Consider the following 15,578-nt stretch of genomic DNA (forward strand, 5'->3'; position numbering starts at 1 on the left):
CACAAACTACATGGAATCAAAGACGTCAGCAGGAGAAAGTTTCTGTTGCCTCCGTCCCTCATTCAACATCACCTATTCTGGGAGAATGGAAAGCTTTAGGGATGGCACCCTTTGGTTTGGTAAGCTACCCCGCTTCAAAGTTACTGATTTGCTAGGACTGAAGAGGCACAAGATCCCAGCTCAAATTCAACAGGCAGAAACCATTTTTTTTAAATCTCCACTTTATTTTTTGCAAAAAATAACCACATGCAGCAGTCTTACAAATTCCTTTCTGATATTTCAGCAGCAGCACAGCCATTGCTGCAATTTGTTATTTTTTTATTGGATTTATATCCCACCTTTTCCTCCAAGAACCTCAAGGTGGCATACAAGGTCTTCCCCCTTCCTCACCTAATCCCCACCAACAAACCTTGCAGGTAGGGTAGAATGAGAGGTGGTGACTGGCCCTAGGATACATCCACCGGTGGGTTTCATGGTTGAAGGGATCTGAATCCAGGTCTCCCAGATCCTAGCCGGGATCCCCAGCTGCTACATCCCACTGGCTGTCAAACACATTCAAGCCTCTCTCTCCAAGGACAGCCCTCAACTCCTCTTCCCCCTTCCGCCCTAGAGGAGACTAGAGAACACCAAAGGTCCTGCGGTTTACAGATGGATACCGTGCAATTTTCGTCCTGCTAGTCTAATCAAAATTGCATCGTAATCCACCCGACAACAGCAGAACACGGGCTCCCGGTCCTCTCCTCCCTCTTACCCTTCTGCTCCCGAAGAATTTCTCTCCCTCTCCACAGGCCGGGACAAGTGCAATACTGTCCAGAGAACCCACAAGTAATGCAACAAATCCCAACCCAGGGAGAAGCCAGTTTTCTAAAGCTGCCTTTGAAAGCAAAGCGAGAATAAAGGGGACAGGGGGAAAAGCCTGTCCCGTCTCTTCCCTCCCAGCCCTGGGGGGACGGAGCTCCTCTCTGCTCACACCACCACCGTCAGTTTTGCATGGATTTGCACAGCAATGGACACCAAGCTGGGATGCAAACCTGCAAAACGGACTGTAGATCAGCACACGGTCTTCTCAGGCGCTCCTCTGCCCCCCACCGGCCCCAACGTGGCGCTTGGTGTCTAACAGTACTGTAAGTGCCCATATTACAGTAGATCTGGATGCACAACTACCTGCACTATGAGCACTTTGCCACTGCTAAGACGAAGCAGAGATTGCTGGGAATCCTTCGGGAAAGCATTTTGGATAGGCAGGCTCAAGCTTAGCAAGGGCAAGAACAAGGCAAAACAAGTCAACAGCACCCATCTGCATTAGTCCCTACTGAACCAGCATGATGCAACGGGTCCCAGGTTAGAATCTCTGCCTTTGTCATTAATCACTCTTTGGCGCTACAGAACCACCCTTTGGAACACCCTGCCTCTTGACAACAAGCAGGTGACTCCACTAGTCTTCTCAGCTAAGGCTTTGTTTAGACAAACTTACCCAGACACGCAGACATGTATTTTAATCTGGTGTTTCACTTATCACATAATTTTTTTAGTACAGTGGTGCTGTTGTTGTTTAGTCGTGTCCGACTCTGTGACCCCCTGGACCAGAGAACGTCAGGCACCCCGTCCTCCACTGCCTCCCGCAGTTTGGTCAGACGCATGCTGGTAGCTTCGAGAACACTGTCCAACCATCTCGCCCTCTGTCGTCCCCTTCTCCTACAGCGGTACCTCGGGCTAAGTACTTAATTTGTTCTGGAGGTCCGTTCTTAACCTGAAACTGTTCTTAACCTGAAGCACCACTTTAGCTAATGGGGCCTCCTGCTGCCGCTGAAGCACGATTTCTGTTCTCATCCTGAAGCAAAGTTCTTAACCCGAGGTACTATTTCTGGGCTAGCAGAGTCTGTAACTTGAAGCGTATGTAACCCAAGGTACCACTGTAGCTGTTTTAACTGTTTTTATTGAAAATTTTATGACATTGGGTTTTTTTGTAATTCACTTCCGAGGTTTTTGGGTTGTTGTTTTTTACAAGGGAGTAAATTTTATGAAGAGAAAAAAATCACCAGGCAGGGCTGGGAAGGACCAGGTCTGAAACCGAGGAAAGCCTGTTACTCAATGCAGACCCTAGTGAGCTGGGTGGGCCTTTTGCCTGACTTGGTGAAAAGGTCTTCCTGTGTTCCCAAGATGCCAAGGCACTTTTAAAAGCTAGCGTGGAACATGGAAGCCTATCTGCCTGAGCACTGTGGCAAACAGGGTGCTAGAGGAGCACTGAGCCCTAAACCTGAGAACACAAGAGTGGCTTCTGGACCAGGCCAATGGCTCATCCAGCCCAGCCCATGGGAAAGGCTCCCGTGGTCTCCAGCCAAGAAGCCTTGCTGCCTCCAGCCCTCTCCTCCCTCCATAGATTTATCCAAGCCTCTTTCAAAGCCATCCAAGGGGGTGGCCATCCCTGCCTCCTGCCGGGGGGACGTACTGTGTGAATTAAAACTTCTATGTATCCTGAATCTTTCAACACTCAGGTTCATTGCCTACCTGTGAGTTCTACTGTCAAGAGCTCTTGTGCTTGGCAATTCGTATCAGTAAGCCTTCTAAATCAATTTTGGGGGACCTGTGGCCCTCTAAATGTTGATAGATTCTAAGCTCCCTTATGCCTCACCCAGTGTAGCCAGTAACAGGGATAATGGGAATTGTGGTACAGGAAAATCACAGGTTTCCCTATCCCTGTCCTAAATGGGCAGTGATGTGTTTTAAGTCCTCGCCCTATGCATCTTGAAATGAACCAAAGGGTTTTTTTTTTAAGAGTGGAGAAAGCACACTTTAGTTATTTTTGCTTTCCCCCATATGAATTATGGAAAGAATTTTGCTGACTTGAATTTAAACACCCTAAACCATGGACCTGTTTCAGCTTTATATGGGATATGTTTGTGAATTCTGCCAGGCAATATTACTGTTTCCATTCTCATATGTCCACGTATTTGAAGGCCGCAGCTCAGCAACAGAGCACCTGACTTGCATGCAGAAGGCCCCCGATTCGATCCCCAAGGGCATCTCCAGGTGGGGCTGGGACAGACCCCCTGCCTGAAACCCCAGAGAGCCATTGCTGCCAGTCAGTGTAGAGAATGCTGAGCTAACGGACTGTGGCAGCATTAAGGTAGTGTCCTATGTTACAAGGCAAGGTTTTGCAACAATTAAACGGTATATAAATTTCATTAAATAAAATATCAAGTGAAAGGGGCAAAATTGTTTCGATTCAGAGGTGGGTAACCTACACTGCAACACCAAAAATGACTTTTGCTATCCCACTGGATATGAGACTGGATTATCGCAATGCGCTGCATGTGGGTTCTATGTGGGGCTTCAGCTAGTGCAGATGACATGAACATGCTTCCACCAACGCATGGCGCCAAGGTTAAAAGATCTGGCACTGGTCACTGAGCCAAGCCCATTGTCCTCATGTCAATGAAGAGTCAAGCCTTCGGTGTTGTGGGTTCAAAGTTATGGCACGTCCTCCCACAAGAAGTTAAGCAGGCACCACCCCTGAGTTTCACACACCTGGTCAGAACTGTTTTGTTTCAGGAGACTTTTGATCCCTAAATGGTTCTCAGATGTTTTATGTTTATTTATTTTTAAACAGATTTTAAATTCATTAAGTTTAAAATTTTGGAGGTTTAATTGGTTTTAAATTTTGTATATTGTGCAATTTATTGTTGTAAACCAATTTAAATTTAAATTGGAATATAAATCTTTAAATAAACAAAACAGCATTTGTTGTATCAGAAAGTGCAGGTGGTATCCAAATACCATTAACTTTTCATACTCCTGAGAAGCTAGGCATACCAGATTTAAAAAAGAAAAATGCACGCTTTCTGGTCTGGTCCTGAGCAGGATGGCTCCTGCAAAGAAAGGTGGTGAAAAGAAGAAAGGACCATCAGCCATCAATGAGGTGGTTACTCGGGAATATACTATAAACATTCACAAACGGATCCATGGCGTTGGCTTCAAGAAGCGGGCTCCTCGTGCTCTCAAGGAGATCCGTAAATTTGCAATGAAGGAGATGGGGACTCCTGATGTACGCATTGACACCCGCTTGAACAAGGCTGTCTGGGCAAAAGGAGTAAGGAATGTTCCTTACCGTATCAGTGTGCGTTTATCCAGAAAACGCAATGAAGATGAGGATTCGCCTAATAAACTGTATACACTGGTCACATATGTGCCAGTTACCACTTTCAAAAGCCTACAGACTGTTCATGTGGATGAAAACTAATCTTTCATTACAATAAAAATGTTATGACATTAAAAAAGAAAAAAGAAAGAAAAATGCACACCCAATAGAATTTAGGCAAGCTGGTGAAGAGTCTGAGTTACTGCAAAACTCCCAAGGGGCTGAAGCAGCTCAGATATAAAAGGTCTGCAATACCAAGTTCCCAGTTTATTGCATAAAACCATGCAAAACATCACACAAAAATACAAACGTAAATAAAAGAATGCTTTTTTAAAAAAAATCAGCCCTCCATAACCATTTCAGAGGCGAGCAATAAAAAGGGAGAGCTCATGGTGGTGCAGTGGTTAGAGTTTTGGACTAACCTTCACTCAGCCATCAAGCTCACTGGGTGACCCAGGGCTGGTCACGGTCACTCATCCTAATCTCCCTCACAGAGCTCTTGTGAGGACAAAATGAAGAGAGCCACGTGCACCACCTTCGGCTCCTAGGAGGAAAGGTGGGGTAGAAATACAGTCAATCTACAGAAGCCACAGAGAAACCAAACAGGGTCCAGGACGCAGTTTGCAAGTTAAGGTGCATTTCTACGGGATATGTGGATAGGAGCAATTACTGCTTACAGTTTCTATTAGGCAGTTGTTGTTCTGCAAGAAAACTGAGAACGTGGTGCATATCGGGTAGGGGGCAGATGTGGTTTCGAACCCAGCAGGTTGGAGTGCCAAAGGTTCCCCACTCCACTCTTTTCAATAACCTTTCATTCAGCATTCAGAATTCACCAGGCACATTTTCCATCTGGCTATTGGCCACTTGCAACCAAGGGAAGATGACTGGGCACCAGAATGGCACCTGCCATCTCCACCATGCCCGGGGATCCTTGGATTTCCCCCGTTTTCACACACTAATACCCCATCCTGTAAAATTCTATCCATTCTATTTTATCTGCACAATCAGCATGAATTTCAGGAACCAAACAGTTTAAAAATACGACTTTCAAGCTGACTGGCCCCAAAATGGCAACTAGGCATTCCGTTTTGGAGAGTGTAACCCTGGTTTAAGGAGCCATTTGGCACCTGGCTTATATACCTGAGTTTCTAACAGTGCTTCCACTGGTGGAGTAATGCTGCACTCCCACATTTTCTGCAAGGTTGACTTAAAGGCTTCTGGTTGTGCACAAGGCATTCTGAAAGAGGCAGCTGTCTTGCTGTCCTTGTGACTTCAGTCAAGACTCACTGCCAGCTGCGTGTGCCAGAAGGCGCATCCAGGGCAGTAGATTCTAAGCTATTCCACTCACTGCACTAGATGCACCTTAGCACAAACAGCCTTAGAGTATCCCCAGGCAGATGGAAAGGGAAAGAGGGCCAGCCTGCTCCTCCACCTGAGCAAGGGGGGGCAGCCACCACACAGACTGCCACAGTGATGCTGAAGTGCAAAAACTGCAGTAGGTGATGAAATACTACCTGCACTATAAGCACTTTTGCACCACTGACGGCTCATGCAGAATGCAGAAGACTCAGAAACTTCCTTGCTGCAAAATTCTTCTGCAAACACTGATAAACTGGCATCCGTTGGTTGACCGAAGGACCATTGCTGCTCTATTGCAGGGAATAACTGTTGGGGTTTTTTTTAATAAAAAAAAAGGGAGGGTGAGAGAAGAGAGAAAAACAGAACTAAGTTAGCACTAACTTGCACTAAGAAAAAAATGCCCAATAAACTCTCAAAGACCCTCTCCCCCACCCAAATACAAATTTTCAGTAAAAGGGAAATTTGCAAGAAATTGGTTGCAAGCAGTTTATCAAGGGTCTGAGCAGTGGTACCTCAGATTACAGATGCTTCAGGTAACAGACACTTCAGGTTACAGACTCTGCTAACCCAGAAATAATACCTCGGGTTAAGAACTTTGCTTCAGGATGAGAACAGAAATCGTGCTCCAGCGGCGCGGCAGCAGCAGGAGGCCCCATTACCTAAAGTGGTGCTTCAGGTTAAGAACAGTTTCAGGTTAAGAACAGACCTCCGGAATGAATAAGTACATAACCAGAGGTACCACTGTATCAACAGGCAGCTCATCACACTTTGACTGACCTTCTCCTCTCTATCAGCAACTGATTTTCGAGTGCAACTGGTCCTGCAGCAGCAGACCCCTTGCTGTTTTTTTAACAACTGTTACCAGGAGAAAAATATAGGGTGGTGGTACTCAAGGTTTCCAGTTGAGTTGTTATTTATACATTTCACAGGAAATAAACCAGGTTTACAAATCATTCTGGAGTCCTGAATGTTATTTTAGGCTAGGATTCAAATCCCCACTCCTGCATGAAACTCACTGTGACCAGGTCCTATCTGCAACAATCCCATGAAACTGCCCTGTGCAATTGGGTTCCTAATCAGAGTCTCCTTCTCCTGACCCATTTTTTCATTGTCTATAACAGCTTCTAATGGTTAGCAACAGTTGTAAGCTTGTGCCTTCCTTAGGGGCAAATGGCAGGTACTGATATTATATTATAATCATTGAACTGGCAATCGTGTTATTAAGCTGTGCCAAAATGCAAACACGCTTTGTCTTGGAACATGCCCATTTATAGTTAGATGTTTCTTTGCAAAAAGAACTAGATGAAAGCTTCCACTTTCATTATAAGTTTAGTAGAAGCCAAATGTCTTTTGTTCAAGGCTTCACAGGCACCTTTTCCAGCCTTTATTCCAAGTTATGCCTGTGCTCTCCAAGGCTCAGTTTCACCATCTTCTTCAGGGAAGTGGGAGTCAAGGCAAAGAAGAAATTCAGAATTATTCTGCACTACATTTTAGCTATATAGCATCACTGCACACTTCTAATATTTTCGCTACAACATGGAGATACAGAATTGCTTCTTCTGAAAAGATTATAAAGTTTCTTGTATACAATAATTAAAGATGATGCCAAAGACCAAGCCAGCTCTCAGATCCAAAACACCAACCTCAGGTCAATCCTGTAGGTTCTGCTTAGAGAATATGAAGTCTACAGATCAATGAAGGGGAGTCGCATTTTAGGGAGATTATAAACCCAATCACAAACTCTTCACCCCACAAGTAGCATTCTGCCCTCTTAATGCTGCTAAATTTGTTCTTTTTAATATTGACAAAGTGCATAATTCCAACAATAGCTGCAACACACCCAAGCAAGAGTAAGCTCAATCCTTTGGAAAGGCTGCCTGAATTAATCAAGCAAGATTCATAATTGTACACCCTACTAAGGTTAATTCAGCTGCGTTTCTGGGCTTCCTTCAAAGATTCTCATAATGAATCAACAGAAAACCTAAACGAAAAATACATCAACTCTGCCTTCTTTCCTCCCCCCGCCCCCATCAAACTGCAATAAAGAAATAAAAAGCTTTTGCGGCTTTCAAAAATGTTGAAGCTTCACGATCTGAGAAGTTAAGGAAACTGTGAGGGGAAGGGAATTAAAAGGTCAGGCAACCTGCCCCTTTGCAGCCCCCTCAGCATCTGGCCAGGTCCTTAAACGAAGCGGACAGGGGCGGGTTCATTATGAGGGGCTCTCACCGCTAGTTCCTGGGAGAGCTTGGAAACAGTATTTCGAGGGGTGGGGGGGCATCCGTAGCCCTTTCCTCCAAGCCCACCACGTGCAAACGGGGACGGAGGGCAAGAAGAGCGCGCGCCCGGGCTTGCGCCCCTCGTGCTGCGATTAAAGAGAAAGGGGCCGCCGAGGCATTGTGGGAAAGGGAGCTCGCTATTCAAAGTGCCAAAAACGCGCCAAGCCCGGCCTCCCCCGCCTCGACAGCCCGCAGCTCACTCGCGCGAACCCACGCGGGCTAAGAGGCTGCGAAACCCACCAACCGCCCGCGCGGCTGAGCTCAGGAGAGCCCCCCTCGCACCCCCCCGCCCCTGCAATCAAACCCCGCCGATCCTCGCTGCAAACTTCCACTGCGCCTTCCTTTCCTCGGCCCCCCCAGCCGAAAAATGAAAGGCCACACCATGCACGAGCTCCCTCTGACTCTGAAGAGGTGACGGGCGCGTCGCATTGCCCCCAGGAAGGCTCGATCTCGCTCCTGCCGCCCTGCAAACTCCGAAGCGCGCAATGCTAAAATAAATAATTATAAACTTCCTCGGGGACTTGTACAGCGTTTGGTTTTCGTTATATATATATGCATATACTTTTGCAAAAGTTTCCCGGCGCCGATCCCTGCCTGCCTTCCTTCCGCAGGGCGATGCAACTCCCGCCCCTGACCCAAAGCCGGAGCGAGAGATAGGAGGGCGCCTCCGCGGCCAGGGGCCCCTTTGTCTCCATGCCTGGGCTGCAGACGCGGGCGGCAGCGTCGGTGCGCCAGCCCAGCTCTCCTCCTCCTCCCCCCGCCTTCCCAAAAAAGTTTGCGCTGTTACCCCGCAGGCGAGATGCTCGGGGCGGCGGAACGACGAAGACACCGGGTGCGCGGCTGCCTCCCCTGCGTGCGCGGTGCGTGCGCGGTGGCTGCAACCTGGGCTCCTCGAGTCCCGGGCGCACCGCTTCCTTCGCCTCCAGCGCGTGGTGCTGCGAGCCTCCTGCCAGGGAACTACAAGCCCCGGCATACCTCGCGGGAAAGCACATGCGCGGCGGGGCAGACGCTCTTCTTGCTCCCCTCCCCCCCCCCAGAGAAAGAGGGGAAACCTCCCTTCCCACCCACCCCCCGACCCCCGCCATGTGCACGAGCAACAATGCGTCTTTTAAGAGATGCAAGGAAATAACGTTTTTAAATGATTATTTTTTGTTGGGGCGGGTGGGAACCTGCAAAAGGAAGCGATGCGCCCCTCGGACGCGTGCACGCGCAAACACAATTTAACACCCCTCACTCTCCTCCCATCTAGGCGGGCTCCTTTTTTTTTTTTTTTTTTTTTTTTTAGGGAAGGATCCCAGGACAAAGGGAAGGATTTTGCAAAGGATGGAAGGGGCGCTGGGAGGATCTCGCGCCCTCATCCTGCGCAAAGAAAGGCAGCGCCGGCATTGTTGCTGCGCTTGCTGGAGATCCGGAGACGGCAGCCATGAGCGTCATGCGAGTTTTGCAAAAGTGGTATCCGCCGCCGCCGCCCCCCCTCCCCGACCTTGGGCGGCTGCACTAGTAAGAGCGGACTTTGCCAAGAAAAGCACGATCCCGCGCGCCCCAAAGTCAGCAGATCCACGCGCAAAATGTGTGCACGCGCTCACTCCCACTCCTACAGGTGGCTTTTCACACCAAAGAGGCGGCCTTTGCAAAAGGCTGGATTTCGCAGCCGCTTTTGCAGAGATTTGCAGGGAGGAAGCTGCAAAGTACGTGGAAGCGCCAGAGATCAAAGGAAGGAAGGCGCTTTAAAATCAAAGGTGCGCGCGCGCTTTGCACCACCTCCCCGCTTGTTCTGCTGGAAAGACCAAGAGAGGAAGATAAACACGTTACCTTTAAGTCCTGGTGCAAAAGGCTGCTATTGAAAAAGAGAAGAGAGATTTACGAAAGTGGCGCGAAGACAATGTCATGTGACCACCACCCGAGGCGTCCCCTTTTGCCAGACAGCCAAATGAAGAAGAGGGGGAGGAGCACATCCGCTCCCCACGCAATCAGCATAATTAATTGTGTCCTGCAGTTGAGCCCACTTGGCCAATAGGAGCCCAAGGAAATCCAGCCCGGTCCGTGCATCTTGGATGAAGAACAACTTCTTTATTTGGCGGCACATCGTTCTGTGCAATGATATAAGCATTCTGCAAAGTTTTCAGCAGCTTCATTCACAACCTTGTGGCCGAAGAGAGATTTGAAACCACGTCTCCTTCGTGTATTATGATGATGATGATGATGATGACATTTTAAAAACTTAGTTTTTGATGCTCCTTCCCAAGGTAAAAATGTAAAGCCATCTTCATTTAAAATTCTCTAACTGGATATTTTAATAAGGCTGTAATCATAAACTTACTAAGTTGTGCCAAACATTTTGTCATCTTTATGATTACAGTACAGACTTATTAAAATCTCCAGTTAGAAGATTCTAAATGAAGATGGCTTTACATTTACTGCTTAATATGTAAATGAAAATAAATGTATATACAGCATTTAAAACCAAGAATACAAAGAAATACGTCCGAAAGAACAGAGAACCCATCAAGGGAACATTCAGTTGAATACCAATAGACGATAAAACAGAAGCGTGTAGTGAACCTTGCAAGCCCGGGAATGCCTGTTTAAATAAATGGGTCTAGGAGTTTCAGTTTCTGCCTCGTGAACAGAGTGTAGGAAGGAGGCTGTTCCAGACCGGATGAGACCCCAGCAAAAGCTGTGCAGTGCCTCTGAATAAACACACTTGGGATTGAACTGTTAGTGCTTTTCGTTCCTTAGACGTCCCTCTCCTTTTATGCCAATATAATTTTAAAGTAGGGATTTATTATTATTATTATTATTATTATTATTATTATTATTATTATGCAAACACCTCTCCTTGTCAGAAGGGATTGATACATATAGTGGACTGATCCACTCTGCAGCCCCAAGTCAGTCTGCATTTATTTTCTATTTCTATGTATTTATTTGGGAAGCTTTGCATATCAGATCATCAAACAGCTCTCTAAGTGGTGCACATGATAAAACTGTAGATGAGGCACAGCTAAAATCCACAGAATCAATTGGTGAAAAGCAAATATACATTAAATAATGGTCATTTAAATAAAACTAAAATTAGTAAAACTATATTATTATTATTATTATTATTATTATTATTATTATTATTATTATTATTTATTAGATTTATTTACTGCCCTTCATCACAACATCTCACAATATAGATAGCTAAATTATATGTCCGGACAGGCTTACTGAAATAAGAAGCTTAAGCAACAGAGGGAGGGGTCTTATGCCAAGGGTCAATAGGCAGAGGGAGAATGTACCTTCTCATAGCAACTTTGGGCTGCGAGAGAGTAGCTGGCGCAGGGGCTCATGCAGTGAAGCTCATGTATGAGTGGGGATTTGAACCCAGATCTCCCCACCCCATGTCCAACACTTGAACCACTACCCCACAGGGACACAGGGGCTGTGCACATAATGAGGACGGCATTTCACACATTGGATGAAGTAGTAGGCTCTCTTACAAATCGGTTAGCCATTAAAGTGCTACAAGACGAAGCTGATGGACTATGCAGAACTTGATAAACTGACAAGGAAGATTAGATATCAACAAGATCAAAAATTCATCGAGGACTGGGGAAAATTAGCAGAGTACTGGGAATGTATAAGTGATAACGGAATAACGTTAGTGGCATTTAGAGAAGCTCTGTAACAGAATAAGAAATATTGTAAAAAAGCAAAATCTAAGAGGGGGTAGGTATAAAGGCGATACTAAAATTTGGAAATGTGTATTTAAAGAAATTAGAATTTGAATGATTGGCAGAGAAGCCGAAGGAAGTCAAAAACCGAAAAGTTTAATACAAATTGTAATGTGGTATAAATGTATGGAAAACTAATAAAATATAATTTTAAAAAAATAAAGTGCTACAAGACTATTTGTTGTTGGTCTTAATAAAGGAGCAATTCAATGTCACCTCCGCCTCGATTGCCTGAGTCCTCAGCACCTTTCGCCACATTTCGTGGAGTTTCACAAAGATCTAACATATTCAGAATGTACACCACTGGTGTCCAGATCGATTTTTATGCTAGACACAGATTATTCTCCTTCACATGTTTTATGTTTTGTTTCATTTTTAATATACTGCATAGCACTCAGAAAATATTTGCATTTGCAGTCTGTAAATTATAATAAATAAATTTGTTTTGGGTTTTTAAAATTCTCTTATTCACACTGAAATAAAAAAACTACAACATATTTTAAAAAAGGAGGATTAGATTATTTCAGGGAATGGAGATCTCTACAGAACAAAAGGTAGCCTCTCCCTCCACATTCTCTACCCTTCTCCCCCCCCCGCAAAAAACAATGTGTTCAAAACAGCTACAGCCCGCAAAAAGCACGTGATCCCCTCCTGTTCTTCTTTTTTAACCAACCCTGTGGTCAAGCTGAGGCTAAAAGCTAAGAGCTTGTGACCCCTCAGTCTCTCCCCTCCCTCCTCCCAGGCCACTACTGCCCTGAGCTCCAAAACGAAAGGAAAAACTTCGTGATGGTTGTCTTTTTAAAAAATTGTTAGGTGAACAATGCTTAGCTTTTGCTCTCTCCCTCTTCTGCAAGTTCAGTGTGAATTCCTCCCAAGCTAGGGCATGGAGGATCACAGCCTTAGACAACCACCCACCAGAGGGAAGAAAGGGGCCTTGTTTTACCAAAATGTGTTAGAGGCTGTGGAGTCTTTGGGGTATTGCTGGTGTTCCCCTCCAGTTTCCAGTGCAAAATTGCGTGAACATTTTCTTTCCAATCTAGTCTTTGCTTCTAATTACCCACAGTGCTTTCAATAAATGCATTTCAGGGGTTCAAATTATTTTTCTCATCTCACTATCAGGAATTACCTGAGAAACAGTAAATACCTAGGAAAGTGGAAGCAAGGCGGCCACAAACTACTTATTCTCTTTAGATCAAAAGTTTTTTTAAAGATCCCATTCACCCTTTTTCCTGAGAGGGACTTCTAAACCTGATTCAGATCACAGGATCTGAAGAAGGAATGCCAGCTCAGTCAACAACATGAGAAGCATATTTATACAGAAATTTGTGTGCATAATTTGCAGCTGATCTTAAATGTGCATTGGCAGGCATCGAGATAGGATTAGATGCAAGCAATACATATATACATGGTGTATACAGTATTCTACGATTAACAAACCTCCCATTTGATTCTGAAATAAAATTAAGTGCCTCTTCTAACCTCAACTATTGGCAACTTAGATTCAAACAACAGCGGGGAGGGGGGAGTCAGTCCCCATGGAAACCAGCAAGCTTTGTTTGTTGCACAAGAAGAAATTAGCTTTTGTACAACTGTTATTTACTACAGTTTATTTACAGTTTGCTACTATTATTTACTACAGTTAGTTTCTCTTTTTACAGTCTAGAGGGCCAACTTAATTTATATTTTAAGGGAGAGCCTTCTGCAGTTCTATTATAGTTGTTGTTTTGGCCAATGTGCATATCTGAGATTAAGCAAAGGGCCCTGCCTAACAGGCATCAAATACAGCAGATTCCACAGATGATGTGGGAAGAGGCTATTTTGTCACTGGATACATTTGCAAAAACGATCTGCGTCCTGAAACAATTTGAGCAGGCATGTTCCTTTGTGTTGCTCAGAGTGTGGTGTTAGATTTCTCACAGCTAGATGAAATGTTTACTTGCTGCTTTATACACACACCCAAATATCTATGTGTCCTTATTAAGTGAAGTAAATCATTTAGGGAGCCCAGAGCCCCAAAATGGAGAAGAAATTGAAAACTGTATTTTTAAAGTTATTTTATTCATGGCAATTTGTCAATTTTTGAGAAAATCAGCATTGTGGTGAGCAAATGGAAACAAGCAGTATATTTGCTACAGTGGTGTTTTAAGAATGTGCAGTAGCAAACAGAAAACTACTTTAGAAGTTAGGTGTAGTTATTTACCTGATTAAATAGTTAATTCGGTTTTTAAAAAGATAACACCCACTAAAATATTTCTCAGAAAGATGTACATCCCAGGGAAAAAAATATTTGTCCCCTGTACAAACTATTTGAAGATATTTTAGAACAATGCTCTGCACGTTTCAAGAGATAAATTTTCTGGCTGCATTTAAATATATATTAAAACAGTTTATGCAGTATAACTTAGGAATCAATTAAGCATTTGTTTATGTCAATTTAATAAAGACAGCATGTGTATTTCTGTAACTTTATCTGCTTCCCAGACCCTTTTGGCTTCTAGTTCAGCATATCATCCTCTGGGTTTGCAAATGAAATGGAACCTCAGTTTAAAAAGGTGTTTAATATAAATATAAGTTACCCTTTTTGTTTTTACCCAGTTAACAAGTTAGCAGAGAAAACCAAGTAATTTTACTAATCTATGCTATGTGAAGGGTTTTTCAGAATGCATAATTTGCACTCTTTGTAACCTTTCAAAGAACACGTAATGATATTAACACATTAAATTTTAAGAAGTTAAGGGATATATACACAATACACATACAGATTTTAAGCACCTTTTCCCTACTTATTTTCTAGTTATTCTGAGTGTCCCTTTTCTAGTTTTTATTGTGCTTTTTCCTGCTGGATTCACACTCTTTTAAGTATTGTCTTGAGTCTTCTTTTCCAGTCTCAGAATGAGAAGAATACTGTATATTGACAGTTTTTGTGCTGGTGAAAACTAGTCTCGGTGAAATCTTATTCATATTAAGGGAACAAAAGCATATAAAAAGCAGCAAAAATAAAGGCAACCTCGCCTCACTATCACAATATTGCAGGGAGGAAAGCTTTTCATATAAAAACCTATAAAGATTCCCTATTCAAAGAGGGGAGCAGAAATAACCCCCAAAGCTCTAGAACCCCGTGGGAATCTTTGCTGCCATTAAAAATAATTTAGAGGTTCAGAATACTGTATGAAGGCAATGGATGAGCAGCTACCAGAGGGTATTCAGGATTGTGTAATGTAATTCTTAAAAAAAAAGTGAGATGTCATTTTCTTGAAGCCTTTCACATTTGATGGGGGGGGAGACCTTCTGGTGGCCACCTTATGTATTGCTGACTCCAGTAAAATAGCTGGTGAAATCACTTCCCCACCCCCTGCCAATTAAATTAATTTATCACAGATCACATAAACAGCATCTTCAATGTCAATAGCAGAATAGTGTTCTAATGTCTCGATGACCTATGCATTGTGTAAAGTTCAAACATGCAAAATGTTAGCCATTATTTCCATAGGTTTAAATATTTATCAACACATTGCTTTTGTTAAGACTATATTTGCAAGGAGTTTATTCTCCTTGTGTTTGCAACAGAGTCCTATCATTTTAATTTTTTCACTTCTGAGTCATTTTTCTTTTTTGTTTACTTATAATTTTCCCAGTAAAATCAAATTCTTTCCCTGCACAAATTTAGGAACATGATAGATGTCCTTTCCTAGAGCTCTTTCTCGCAAAGCAAAAGGAAGAATTAAGAAATATCTTCTTATGATTGCAAAACATAACCTATTCATATGTTTTGTAAATTAAACCTTCTGCAACTGTTTTGCAAATGAAAAACTGAACCAGAGGTATTTACATACATGTAAAATTGGCCACACCTGCACCAATGTAAGAAAAAAAAAACACCCCACAGACTTGTTTTCATGAACACATTGGGCAAACAATATTATGCAATCTGATATAATAATAATAATAATAATAATAATAATAATAATAATAATTATTATTATTATTATTATTATTATTATTATTATTATTATTATTTTATTTATACCCCGCCCATCTGGCTGGGCCTCTCCAGCCACTCTGGGCGGCTTACAAAAAAATATTAAA

At 43.6% G+C, this 15,578-nt stretch overlaps 1 protein-coding gene and 1 long non-coding RNA gene across 2 annotated transcripts; one reads left to right on the forward strand and one right to left on the reverse strand.

Annotated features, from left to right (window-relative positions):
* The first annotated feature begins 3,843 nt into the window (after positions 1-3,843).
* Positions 3,844-4,255, forward strand: LOC128406266 (60S ribosomal protein L31-like). The gene has a single exon (XM_053373510.1). The coding sequence runs from the start codon at positions 3,863-3,865 to the stop codon at positions 4,238-4,240; it is 378 nt and encodes a 125-aa protein (XP_053229485.1). The 5' UTR covers positions 3,844-3,862; the 3' UTR covers positions 4,241-4,255.
* A 50-nt stretch (positions 4,256-4,305) lies between these two features.
* LOC128406267 (uncharacterized) lies at positions 4,306-5,995 on the reverse strand. Its single transcript, XR_008328447.1, has 2 exons — positions 5,653-5,995; positions 4,306-4,682 (listed from the first exon to the last, which is right to left on the reverse strand). It is a non-coding gene; the product is annotated as an uncharacterized LOC128406267 (long non-coding RNA).
* Positions 5,996-15,578: the final 9,583 nt, after the last annotated feature.

Source organism: Podarcis raffonei, chromosome Z, assembly GCF_027172205.1.
Source record: "Podarcis raffonei isolate rPodRaf1 chromosome Z, rPodRaf1.pri, whole genome shotgun sequence".
Classification (NCBI taxonomy): Eukaryota; Metazoa; Chordata; class Lepidosauria; order Squamata; family Lacertidae; genus Podarcis; species Podarcis raffonei.

Coding starts and splice junctions, on each gene's coding strand:
- LOC128406266 (XM_053373510.1), top strand. CDS start 3,863: ATGGCTCCTGCAAAGAAAGGTGGTGAAAAGAAGAAAGGACCATCAGCC.